This window comes from Geospiza fortis, unplaced genomic scaffold (genome assembly GCF_000277835.1).
Source record: "Geospiza fortis unplaced genomic scaffold, GeoFor_1.0 scaffold237, whole genome shotgun sequence".
In the NCBI taxonomy this organism is placed as follows: domain Eukaryota; kingdom Metazoa; phylum Chordata; class Aves; order Passeriformes; family Thraupidae; genus Geospiza; species Geospiza fortis.
In genome coordinates this window covers 6,991,383-7,005,441 of record NW_005054319.1, presented here as the reverse complement: position 1 = coordinate 7,005,441, position 14,059 = coordinate 6,991,383, and the positions used below count along the sequence as shown (strand labels likewise).

Here is a 14,059-nt window from a genome sequence, read left to right as displayed (position 1 = left end):
TCTGGCTCCTGTATTTTGCTGGAAAAAAATATAAATTTAAAAAGAATGTTCAGACCAAGCAAGAAAGGCCTCAAGAACATAATCGGCCACAGTATTTCTTTTAGTCAAGTTTCTGCAAAGTTTTTGTAAACCTACTGAAAAACATCAAAGGCAGGTACACCACAGTCCTGCACAGAGCTGCAGTAACCAAGCCCTAAACAATGCCCCAGCTGCAAGGCATTATCCACTGAGCAAACATTTGAAGGTTCAGTTACCAGACACTTACTAACTTAGTAAAAGATCTGGATTTTTTTATCCATTGGATTATGGCTGAATTTCCAAATTATGTTAAAACAGACACCAGGGAAGAGTAGGAAGAGTCAGATATCAACAGGATTTGTTTCTAAGTAAAGATAATGTAATTCAAACTGTAGTACAGCAAAAGAGGTATGGGTTGGCTTTGAGGTAAGTCCTCAGATCCAATCAAATGATAACACATTCTGCAAAGGCCAGGTCACATTCCTTCCTCCCATGGAAAGTAACACATCCCTCTGTACATTTCTGTTAAGCACATACCAAGTGGGGGAGTTCCCCCTCCCTTCCTGCCATGCCAAGGAGCTCCCTCCTTGTCTGGATGTTGAGTGAGTAGGTCTGCACAGTCTGCCCAGTGGGAAACTCCATGTTCCCCAAGTTATCAGTCTGCAACTCACTCAGTACAGCTCACTCAATTTTACACTCCATGAGACTGCAGTCTCTCTTGGAAGAGTATTTCCTCCTGGCTTTCACTATGGCAAACATCCTAGGATCTCTTAAAAATAATTACTTTCTCTAATTCTGACACATTTTCTAAAACACGAAGTCCATAAAATAGAAAATTAGAAAGTAAAGCATTTTTGATTTAAAGATTTGCAGCTGTAAATCAGAGTTGGATGAGGACTTAAAATCACAACTGCAGAACTGAATGTGCCACAGCCTCACTTAACACTGCCATACAAATGCAATACAAAATAAATACTCCAAATGACTGCCAGGGCCAGAGCAGGGAGTCAGTAACCTTGGTAAGAGGTTCAGACATCTCTGCTCATCAATCAGAGCTCTCATTTTGACTAAAAGCTGAAACTCTGGAGGCTTCAGTCTGCTCTAGGTCTGGCATAATGGTGTAAGTAGGAACAACACTTCCTAGAACTACATTTCTCTAATATCTCTTCTAAAAATACAAGAAGTCAGACTCACAATGGTCTATTTCTGTTCAGCCAGGTGGTGGATCTGGACCAAATTCTGATTGCAGAGACACCAGTGACCACCCCAAAAGGCCACAGCCCAAGTACTACTCTGCTGCAAAGCTTTTTGCTTACGTTTAACCATAGTTTCTACACCTAGAGCATGAGCATTCCAACACACTGTTCATGTTCTAAGAGGGTTTATTTGCACAAAAAACCTCCCAAAAATCACACTAGCCCAGACTTCAAATGTCCAATTCACTTTTCACAGTACTTCTTCTAAGTAGCATTGGTAGTAGCATAACAGTGTTTCTGAAGTAGTGCTGCTATCTTTACAGCCACATTTACAAGAATCTGAACCTGAAAAAAAACCAACCTGACTATGCCCAAAGACAGCTCAATGTAACTAGGAAAGGTAACAAACATCACCACTAGCCCATCTGATAAAAATATAAGATCCCACTCCTGAAGGGAGTCTTTCAAGAAAGAAAACACATTAAAAAGTCTTACCATTACACTTTCATCTGCATCAGGCACAGAATCAAGCAACTCATCAAGTTCTTCTCCAATAATTATATCTCCATCTCCACAATCTAAACATGCTTCTGGCATAGAGAAAGAAACATTCCCTCCATTTGCCAACACTGCAGAAGGCAAAGGAACCTTTTCCATCTGAAGAGGCATAACAGCAGGTAAAGGTGCTACAGGTACTGGTGACACTTTGGACACTTCAGAAACAAAGTTTGATGAAGAAGCAGCAGAAACCATCTCTTGCTTCTGGTCAGATAAATCTGAAATAGGTAAAATGGGAATGACTAGAACCTTTGTTCAAAGATGTGAGAAGTTCTTGCATTACTTTTACACTGACAAAGTGGAGGGTGAGAGAGTGAAGAAATGTGAAGAATGTTTAAGCAAAACCACATGAAATGTTTTCAGCTTCCATCAGCTTCCAAATTATGTGTATCTTAATCTCAAAGTTTATTTATTACTCAAGCTAAAACAGACAGGAAAAGTTACAGACCTGAGACTTCATTAAATCTTTGGCATATTCTCTCCCCCCTATTTTTTCAAGCTAAAGAGGACAGTATGGAGACAATCACTGCAGGAGCAGTTACCAACCATATCAGGTTGAGAAGGCCAAAGTGAAATCTGCTCAGCCACTGAACTATGCAGTTTTAGAGATAAACAGATCAGATTTTACCCCAGTACTTTCAAATGACCAGATGAATTTTCATCCAAATTTTCCTAATACAATGAGATATGTAGGGCATATCTAGCTCCCTAGCATTAGTAATGTAACACAAGACTCACCTAACTCAATATCTTCTACAGAAGAGTTCTGTAAATGAGAAAAAAATACCTCTCAGCCACAAGAGCCATGAAAATTTTTCAAATACATATTTACAGACAAAGAATGTAAGCCCTCTCAAATTTAGGTTGTATAAAATCTCAAATTTACCAAGTTTAATGTAATGTAAAGGGCAATTTTTTTTTTTTTTAGATAAAGCATCCATTTGCAGACTGAATTCCACTCATGATATCACTAAAAATTTGCAACCAACCAACCAAAGTGCGAGTGACACTTTAGGGAATGAAAGAGTCTAAATGGTATCTTAAATGAACTGTTCCTTCATTTCCTCTTCCCTTTACAGCTAAATTGTCTACATTCCTGTGAAAGAAGTCTGTAAGGTAAAGATGAACTCCACTACTGCTATTCAGACACATTACAAAGAGCAAGATAATTGCAAGTTCAGCTGCTAATGAAGATCAAATTTGGATAAATGCATATAAGTAAAAGAGATTTTATCCCAGCACCCTTCATTTTGAAAGTTGTCAACTAAATAAAATAAAAAATCAATCGATTAACTTGGCTCTTGCCTCAGGACATGAAAAATACATATATGCACTGCCCTGGATTTAATGTTTTAGCTAACATTTATTCAACAAAGATAACTCAAATAATAATCTTATGTCCTAGTCTGCCATACATGTCCAGCAAAACTGAACATAACAGAACCCCAAAGTCCCAAATAACAGCCTCTAATATAAAATGTCCAATTGCACCACTGTCCCTTTATCATCATGAAATAATGAAATAATTATTCCCTGTAGGTTACAGGCAGCTTGCACTTGGAACATGTAAAACCTTACCTGAGTTGATACATCACTAGAAACTGAATTTGACGAGGGTGGCTACAAAGAAAAGATACTTTCATTAAACACAAATTTGATATCAAAAGAGGGAAACCTTAACATAAAATGTTAAAATAAAATCTTACCTTTGCTCTAACATATGCTTTCCTTATTTTTAACCCTAGTTTTTGAGCTAGTTCTTGAGTAAGCTTAATCACACTTTCATCCTAAAAGACATAAATAAAATTTCATAATTTACATGTACTGTCATCAAGCAAAGACATCTGTTTATATCTCAGTCTGTATTCTGCAAAATCCCTACATGCAGGATGTCTGAAAATGCAGCTTTATTCTTGCACAACCACAGAACTGAAACATGTATCTGAAAATACAGCTACCCTCAAGCAAAAACTATGTTGACAGAAAATGGACAGTATCTCCTTCTCCTTTTATCTGGATTTAAAATAATATAAAGGCTTTCCAAAGCCAGAGAAATTCAAATAAGTGTTTTGTTGGGGGTTTTTTTTGGTCGTTTTTTGGGGTGGTTTTTTTGTTTTGTTTTTTGGGGTTTGGTTTTTTGTTTTTTTGTTTTTTTTTGGTGAGTGGGGTTTTTTTGTTTCTTTATTTGAGGAGGGCATTTGTTCCTTAAGGGGATGGGGGTTTATTTTGTTGTTTTGCTTTTAGAGAAATTGAGAACCATATTCCTGATTACATATGAGCTAGTACATGGCAGTGATGAATATTTAATGAGCACTCTGTATTTCAGGAGGCATTGCATCATACTACTAGAATTAAAAATGTCATTGTATTTCCCTCTGTCCTACAGTTCTAACTACCTATTTAAAATATTTTAAGATTTAGTATTCAGATCATGTCCTACAGCTAGAAAAAGCTATTTATAAAACTTACATAAAGGCATATTAACCTTAAGCAAAAACATTCAGATCTGGAGGTGCAAAGTGAGGATCCAAAGTCCAAAGTTACACATTCAGAGGAACTGTTTATGCCTTTGGAAACACAACTGAAACCTTCTCTCTATCAAGAGGCAAACCTATACCCAACACTTTGTCTAGTGTCTCACTGTAGTTTTGATGCAGCAAGGTGAACATGCAGCAAGTCAGTATTTTATCCTGTGATCAGGATTTTATCCTGTTATCCTATTTTGAGCAAAGCATGTAAAGATTCTGTAAGCATGTAAGTTCAAATCAGAAATGCATTTCTGAAGTGAAATCTCTTAACCATCCTCACAGCATTTTAGTTTGCATTATGAAGGGTCCCAGAGAACCAAACTGGGTTTGGATATAACTAAAGCCCTGCAGGAATCCACTTGATGCACTCCAGCTCCTAAAAAACCCAAATAAAAAACCACAACTCCACCACACAAACAATCACGGAAAGCAGATCCTCAGGACGAGCATTTCAGTCTAGAGATCATCTCCTCCACCACCCAGTGCCTGCTAACACATACAGAGCCCAAGATTCAGGGTGCACAGCAAGTGATTCACAGAGAGAACAATGCACTGGTAGCAATGGTACTAAACACTTGGAAAGCTAAAATGCATTTATCAAAAGAATAAATGTATATTGTAATTTTGGTGGGGTTCTCTTCACATCATAGAGAATTTTTAACAATTAATTCAGTGGTTCTAGTGCTTATTGCAAACATTCATGGCACTTGACCCCTGCTGCATTTCCTCTGCTCAAAGGCAACACAACAAACTGAGCTTGGGGACTGTAATCTCTGCCCAGTCTGTACTTCCACAAGAAAAAAATAATGCTTAGAGGAATAAAAAATATTTTATTGCATTAAAAAATCCCAAACCAGAAGAAACAACCTTGGTCTTGAAATAAGTGTATGTTTCAAAACTTTAAAAATAATCATCAATACACAATTTACCCACCTGTGGCACAGCAAGAGAACATTTTGCTACAGCATCATAAGCCTTCTTATAGCTCCCCAGCTCATTCAAAGCTTTGGCTTTGCGATAGAGAGCTCTGAAATTGTTTTCATTCAATCTTAATGCTACCTCACAGTCCTCTAGAACTTTTTCATGCAAACCCTAGGAGGAGCAAAAAGAAAAAAAGCCACTAATCAGAACTATTATCATGAAAACAGTGAATTTGAACTGCACTGGATGAAGGTATTGAAACACTATCAAACACTCCCCAAGGCCACTGCACAGTGCATTTGTAAGTTTTGCTAAGTCACCAAATTAGGCAACTAAAAACAAGCAGTGCCATCATTATGTAAAACCCAGTAACAGTCACAAAGAAAATGTAATTCTTTCACAAGAGCTATCTTGTTCCACAGAGAAAGCAAAAGCAGCCAACTCAGTGCAGTCAGCAGTGTAAATGCATAAAAATTCTATTCCACCAAATTCCTAGCCCAGTATGACTCTTTTATGTTAATTCTAGTATTAGTAAGTAAAAATCTCAATTATACATGTAAAAAGCTTTTCAAGAACGTGCCAAAGAGATTATTTGAAACATGTCAATCTTCAAACTGCCATCAAAAGCTTTTCACTCACTAGACTTTGTCTCTTCATACCATGTTTGCATCCTGTTCTGAAGAAATCCTAGTTTAAACAGAAGCTTACCATATTTGAATAACAGGCGATCCTGTTCACATGCAGCTTCTCTAAAACATCATCAGAAACATGGATTTCTTCTGAATTAGCATAATCAGCTATGTTTATAGCCTCTGTATAATGACTCAGAGATCCTCTCCAATCACCTTCTCGATATACATCATTTCCTTCATGAAAAAGATTTCTAACAAGATCTCGTATAAATAACTGCAACAAAGAAAAGAAAAGCTCATCAACAGCAGTTCTTGTTTATCTTCCATACTCCCAAGGAAAATTTTAAATACAAAATTTGTACTTGCAACTCCATGGAATCAGAGTGAAATGCAAAACTTTTGTCTACATTAGTGTTTTTCTTCTGACATTTTTCCAAGACAATCTCTAAGATGTATATATCTTTTCCATATATTCTTTCAGCAAGCAGCAGCCATAGCAACTGACAAAGCAGGAGAACACAAAAGCTGCTTTGCAAAAAGGGTTTTTTCATCAAAATGTGAATGGCAGCATTTTTATCTAATATGTTCTCAAATCCAATGAAATCACCTACCACCACAAAAAGAACTAAAAAGCCAAGTCTGAAAATACAAGCCAAAATAATGCAAAACTAGAACACATACAGAAATAAAATATGTTCTGAGGGTTTCTGTGACTGAAGTCCTTTTATTTTACTTTTGCTCTACTACTCTGAGCTTTACTCAGAATAGCACATTGTTTTATTCAATTAATGCCCCAAATTCATCCACAATACCAGCAGAGAAATACTTCATCTCAACTGCTGTATGAGTAAATTCAGGACACCCAAATATCTGAATACCTGTATCATAATGTTAGTAGTTGTCCAGTTTCAATTTTGAGACTTCTAAAATTACCATTCATATTATATCATCACCTAAATAATGACTAAAATCAAGATAACTATAATAATATAGGTCAATTTAAAAACCAGTCTGGAAATTAAAAAGTCATTTCATTACCTCATATTGTTCTTGCGTCCCTGGATAGGGCAAAGTGGATCTAGAAAAAAAAAATTACAATCTTCACTTATGATACATATTGCTTAAAAGACACACTGAGGAGTGCTGGTTCTTAGTAAAAGCAGCCTTGCTTTTGCAACAGGCAAATCTCTGAATATTGCCCATAGCCTGCACTGAACAAGGAAAAGTGCTGTAGACGAGTTTTGACTAAAAAACAGAGCTGTCTTATTACTAATGGCTTACTTTCTTTTGGAGTTGCATGGTCAATCTGAACTCTACTGTTCAAAATGTATTAAGGTTTTGAATGCTTTGAGAATTTTAGACATCACTGTTCTTTGTTTAAGAGTAATCCTTCCTCTATCTCTAACATGCGCAGAGCCACGTTATAGATGAGAGAACTGCAATCTTCTAGTAAGTACTATAAAATGACAAATTATCTATCAAAAACCCACATCAATTTTAATTAAGTCATACCAATGACAGAACAGGAATTTTAAGAGTCCTTCTGTATGACATGCAACAGAGATTTTCCTTATGACAGAAAGGAGGTCTTTCTACATTTCCAGGAAGAAAAGCAGAAATCCTTTCCTTTTGCATACAGGTTAACTGAGATTCTGTTTTTAAACAGTTTTTAAATGGTCAGGAGTTTGGGAGGGGAAAGTTTTGTTGGGTTTTTTGTTGGTTAGTTGATTTTTTGTTTGTTTTTGTTTTCTAAGAATGCCATATATGAGCAGTGAACAAGTATGAATTTTCAAAATGATTTTAAGACAGCCAGGATCTTCAAAAAAAGTTGGCATTGACCCAAATGAAAATTAAATACTCAGATGATTTCTCAATAGCTTAAATTTTAGCTCCAGAAAGTTAAAATATTTAGGTAGTGCTGACCAAACCCCTCCCTTTCAGTAGCAACCTAGTTTTAGGAGTAATTATTCTTAAGGTGGATTATCAGGCTACCAACATTTTCTACCCACAAAAAAAAGATTAAATGCTATTTTTTTTCCTTAAAGGTGGGAAAGGAATAGCCTCTCACCTTCAATTTGCTCTGTTTAGGAACAAAGAGAAGTTCTGTCCTTTCTTTAAAGCTGCTCCCTGTTTAACATGTTAGTGCTAGCAAATATTCTGAGGAAAAACACAAAAGGCCTTTTCCAGAGCCATCCATCTCATAGAAATATATATAAACATATAAATGAAAATGCAAGAATAAAAACCACAAAATCATACTCTATAAACTGGAGTCCTTTCTTAATGTCCTGTTGTCTAGTGCTTCTCTCTTCCGAGACATTGGACATGTTATCCTGAACATCCACTTTTGGGATATGCCACTCCTCAAAAAGGAACAGAGAGAAATGGCTGTTAGAATGCGTTTCAGTGTGCACCTGGCCCAGAAGGTCACTCTGACATCAACACTAAGTCCATTGCACAAAGATGATTCTGCACCAAGCTTCAGAGACCACTGCAGAAACTCCTGACACAGCTGAAGCACCCACAGCAACAGAGGGAGAAGCCCCAGGTCACAACCAACATCCCCCCATCAGCGCCCAGTTACACAATATTCAATATTTCTGCAGAAAACGTTTCTTCCAGCTTCTAATTTATCTTTGGTTTCCACTCACTTCTTCCAGAGGATGCAGAGTCCTGTCAGGGTAACTGACCAAGCTACAAGCCCATCTTTTCAGGGACTACTGCTCAACTGAGCTGCAGTTCCACACTGTCCCCTTGGAAGAGCTTTACACTTCTTTTATTTGCTTGTTGAAGTGGAAATAAACGCAAGATCTTGGTATATTTATCAATAAAAACCAAACTGATGAGAAAGCTACCATGAAGTCTAGTTCTACAGCATCACACCAACCCCAAGCACTAAGGTGAAATTAGAAGCAACCACTGCTGCTTTATTAAAATCTACCAGTCAGCCAAGGTGAGAACCTTGCACACTTTACCAGTAGCAAAGACTACCTACTGCACTTGAAAAACTGAACTACTCAAAGGTAATTCCACATCATCAGCTTGACATTTCAATTCCATTTATTCCACATCGTCAGCTTGACATTTCGATTCAATTTGTTTCAATCACTGATTTTTTTTTCAGTTTGTGTCTTTAATTGACTAGATGTACAAATGCTCAAGTTAAACAAGCTAAAATGATCTGCATAACCTTCAATATAAGGCTATTTGAAGGCTGTCACAACTGTACTTGGTTATGCCCAATTGTGATGTAAGAATAGAACTTATTTTTCCAAAAAACAACCAGTAGGACAAAGTTTTATCCTGAAAACACTCAGGTTCATAAAAAGGCTTTTAGCTAGAGGAACTGTGTATGTTTTGTGAAGAAAATTACTTTTTCTAGGAATTTATCGTTAAAAAAACCTGAACTACATGCAGTACAAGTCTGGTAGTCTTGAAACTAAGTTTAAAAGAGCCAGTATTTTGTGCCAGGTTGCCATTTCACATCAGTGGCAGAAGAATGAAAACAAAGTAAAATGAGAAACAAACTAACCCCAGCAAACTCCAAAAAATCCCAACTGAGGACAGAAACATGCTGCAGAAGATACCCTGCTTTCTCTGAATGATTTGGAATAAGGAAACAAATTGAAGAATCTTCAGCTCTAATAATGTTTACAAACCATTTCAAAGCCCCTTAAATGAGTGTGTGAAGTCTAGACTACTTCAAGTCATTACAAATTATTCCTATTGTAATACATTCCTAAAATGAGCATAAAAATGAATAATTTTCTTAAGGTCACTAAACAAACTATTGGAGGTCCCCATTTCACCTCACTGTGACCTCAGAAAGGGCAAGCTTTAAAAAAAGCATGAAACTAAAACTCAGTTTTTAGATAAATATCATGGACAGCTCTGATAGTTCCCTAACAGGAATTTCTCAGCTACTGCTTTTGCTTGGGTATATAAATAGCCCTCAGTAATCCACTCTCCAGAGAGGAACTAACTGGTTTTTTATGGCATTTTGTGCATCATCTTTTCTTCCATAAATTAATAATACATACTATGCTTTTGCTATATGATAAAGGGTTTAATAAATAACAGTATATCCACAAAGAAATTAAAATACCTAAAGACATTTTATTTGGCATCTGAATAGTTTTTATCTACTCACTCATGGATTAGGTTTTGGAATTCAAACAAAGTCTTGTAAGAATAAGAAATTATCACACTAACCAAAGAAAGTAGGAATAGTAGCACATGTTTTCCCTTAGAATTAAGCTTTGAAAAACACATTTTACTCCTGTGAATTAACTGCTGACAATGTAATATCTTGCCACATGAGAGTCTTGCATATGCCACAATCTGGGCAAAATTAAAATCAGCTTTACTAATTTTAAGAAATCCCAGTATTCCACCCCAACGTGCAATGACACGAGAAAAGTCCAACACAGTGACACCTGCATTTACTTACCACCTCTAACAGAACATTAAAGAATGATATATTGAACTTGAGCATGTGCAGATCCCATTTCTCCACAACAATAAAGTTAATGGAAATGTTACAAACTGGCATTGCATACATAAGAATAGCTAGTAAATGATGAACATATGTGACTGCTGAAATTTATTATTCAAAGCAGTTTTCTATTTTTTTCCTACTCATTTGCATCCACAAGATATTCAGGCAACAATTATCTTTTCTTAGAATACTCTGACAATCAAATCTGATATTTGATGATTTTGCAGAGGATTTAAAATTGTTTCAGACAGCACCTTTAACAGTACCTCTTCCCCTGAAATTTTCCTTACATCCTCTGAAGCAACCAGAAACAGGTTAAGACTCAGTTATATACAAGGCAAATGACAATCATGTCTTGCCTTTTAATGTCATCCATCCACTTCCCAAGATGAAACCTATATAGCAACAGCCCTTACCCATTTGCAGGGACAGAATTTAAAGAAAAATAAACTTACATACGTTTAAACAGTCTAAATGTTGCTTTGTTGCTTGAAAAATTACAAGAAAAGCAAAGCCTGTACTTTTGTTTTACTCTGTGCAATTCACTGAAACAACCTAAAATAAAGAAAAAATAGTACAAGAGCTGAAAAAAAAAGCAGACTAATATATCACTAATTAACACCACAGGCAGAACTAATTGTTGCATTAAATGCAGTATTTCTATGGCTGCTGCTATGAGAGAATTGAGCTATACAAGTTCAATTTACTAAATGCAGTAAAGAAAAAAAAAGCTGCCTAGACATTTTAAAGAACAATTTATCCTGTTTTATCTTTATCACAGGCTTTAACTCATCCTGTTTCTCAGCAGCAGAAGCCAAGTGACAGAAAGGACTCTGCCAGGAGCCAGTGACACCTTTTCTGACAGATGCTGGTCCACCCATCCAAGCAGGAGACACGAAGGACAACAGGTCTGTGCCAGAGCAGGCAGGAACTCCTCCACTTCTCTTTTCACAAAGCCACTTATGGCTCTTACTGGTTATTTGCCTTCCTTCCAGCACATGGCAAGACAGTTTTTTTCTTTTCTATATTTTAGCACTTCCAAGGCATTCAAGATACATTTTAAAGGACATTCCCATTATCTAGCATACACCAAGTGCCATATTCAGGCACAAGGGTGTTGAGTACAATTGCTAGACTATCTCTGCAAAGCAAATCTCGGCAACACAAGTGAACAAATTCATAGAGAATGCAGAATTTGAGTTTTTCTGTAGAAAGAATATAGGCCTTGGCTATTGTTAAAAGGAAGGTCGCACTGTGTAAAACTACAGAGAATTGAGCCTTTCCATTTCTAAACTGCAGCACCAGAGAACAACTATCTACAGTTTGCCACGCACACAAGTTCCCCCAGTTGAAAATTCAGTCCCACGGGACAGGGAACTGGGAAGGACTGATCCTTTCTCCTCTTGCACAGAGTTTTGCACATTGCTTCTTTAGAGATTAATGCAGAACGCTGTGAAAATGCATAACATCATCTGGGGAGCAGAACTACTCCCTCTGGGAATTAATGACCTTCAGCTGACCAAATAATTCTGTTATTGTTTGTTATAGATATTTATGGCTCTGGCTATTATAAATACTTCAAGTAAGTATTCTCTGCACCTTCAGGCCTAAATGCTGAACACAACTGGAAGTCAGTGATCCTTGCTTCATTTCTCTCTCCACAGAACTAAAATTTACAAAGCAAGGATAGTGTATAGATGTGTTCTTCTAAATTACAGGAGCATATCCTCCTGCCATATATCACCAAATTCACTGTACATTTACTGGGTGACAGGAATCTCAAATTTCTATACAGTACAAAGCACGTTGAAAATTTTGTCATTACTGCAGTTGATAGATATCCACCAGCCTCAGTGGTTCAGCTGAATTAGCAAATAAAATCACACCAAGTGAAGAGATCCCTTCTGTATCCTAGCATCAGCCTTCTCCCCCTCAACTCTGACAGAAATCAACCCATCATCTACACCATCATATGTCAGAACTTTGTCAGAATCTGTGAAACCAGAAGCCTGTGTATAAAACAACACCAACAACAATTCACCACTGTTTCCATATAGGAAAACTGCTCCAAAGAAGAGAAGTTATATCCTAGAAGAAAGGAAATACTGCAAAGAGAAGAAAGAGCAAGAAACAGAACAGCAGGAGGGAAGATATGATTGAGGCAGGCAATATAAATCCCTCCCACCTACCAGAAGCAAAAGCCTATCTCTGCTGCTGCCTCCTGCACCTCTAACAGCAGCAACAAGCACAATACACTCGGGCATTTGGATCCAGAAGCTACATAGGTGTAATTCCCAGCCCAGGGGCACAGGAAAGCAGAACTCTGCCTCCACAGAGCCAAGTGAGAAGTGGCACCAACAGCTACACCCAAATCGCTTCCCCAAGAGATGCCACCCACACAAACACCTCCAGTACCCCCAGCTCCAGCCCAGCCAAGCATCCAGCTGGACATGGAGCACACAGAACAAGCCTTGCCAGAAAGCAGACTTGTCAAAGTCCTTTTATTGCCCATCCCAGTCATCTGACAGATTAAAAACATAATTACAGATAATAAACAGCAGTGCAAACTAAAGCATGCCTTACAGAGATTGCAAACTGCTCATCAGACTTGGAGTGGCATCAAAATAAGAAAGGGAAAATAGAAACCTTAATACAAAATCTGTACAAAATAAATGTGTTCCTCAGACAGCAAAAGCACAAAAGAGTTTATGTTCATGTTTACACATCATTGAGCTGTTCTATGAGACATTTCAAACATGCAAGATGCTGGGGGACAAACAGGAAACACATTACACAACACACATTTCAATAGTCCCAAGTAAACTTCTCTGCTTAATCTAGTACTTCTGGCCACAATCACAGAATTGCTATGTCAGCTCAAAAAACCACCTAACACAGACATCACACAGTTCCACCTTTTATTTCTAAAAAGTGAACTTGACTGTAATCAAAATGAAATATCTAAATAAAAGAAAACAGAACAGCAGTAAATTAAGACCTCTTAATTTCCCACTCTTTACTTACCTTCAGTATTTAGTTGCATCTCCTCCCACTTCTTCCCTATCCACAAAATAATAAGATAGTTTTCAAGATTTATTTTCTATTTTCACGGATTTGCTACATTTTTTTAAAATCCATGTTAGGAGAGAACAAAAACACTTTGTGAAGTCATTTCACTTCCCTAGGAGATTAAGAAGCAGAGCTTGAAGACTTCGGTTTACAGTTCTCAGATACTTCAGTAAAGAACAGATCCAAAAACCTAACCGCAGGAAGAGCATCTGACCAATAAATCCGGATTTATCAACAGCATTTAAACCAAGATAAACTCTGATACTCGATTTTGGTCACTACAATCGACAATACTCGAGTTTCGTTGCTGGTTTTAGTTGTGGGGTTGGTTTGGGGTTTCTTTCCCACTTCCCGTAAGACAGTTCTGACTTTCGGTAACCAAACACTTCCAGCGCTGCCTGCCGGAGCTGCCCGGGCACACCGGAGGCACCGGCACCGTGCCCGGGCTGCAGGAACGGCCGAGGTCACCCGCACCTGTCAGCGAGGAAAGCCCCAAAACTCCTCCCGGGGGCCGCGGGCAGAGGACGGGCCCCGGACGGGCACTGTCAGCGCTCGGCGGGGTTTGTTCCAGTTACGGCGCAACAGGAGAGCTCCCACCCGCTCCTACCCGCGGCTTGTGCAGCCCCAGCGCTCCTGCCC

General features: G+C 37.8%; 1 protein-coding gene across 1 annotated transcript in view; it reads right to left on the bottom strand.

Moving 5' to 3' along the window:
- Positions 1-13,437, bottom strand: part of ZC3H7A (zinc finger CCCH-type containing 7A) — a 27,001-nt gene extending 13,564 nt beyond the window's left edge. Inside the window, exons 1-9 of the mRNA XM_005420423.2 lie at positions 13,376-13,437; positions 8,113-8,216; positions 6,892-6,931; positions 5,930-6,127; positions 5,234-5,392; positions 3,479-3,559; positions 3,351-3,392; positions 2,511-2,538; positions 1,663-1,990 (exon numbers count right to left, since the gene is read on the bottom strand). Coding sequence (XP_005420480.1) covers positions 1,663-1,990; positions 2,511-2,538; positions 3,351-3,392; positions 3,479-3,559; positions 5,234-5,392; positions 5,930-6,127; positions 6,892-6,931; positions 8,113-8,180 — 944 coding nt within the window. The 5' untranslated portion in view covers positions 8,181-8,216; positions 13,376-13,437. The remainder of the gene's footprint in view (positions 1-1,662; positions 1,991-2,510; positions 2,539-3,350; positions 3,393-3,478; positions 3,560-5,233; positions 5,393-5,929; positions 6,128-6,891; positions 6,932-8,112; positions 8,217-13,375) is intronic.
- Positions 13,438-14,059: the final 622 nt, after the last annotated feature.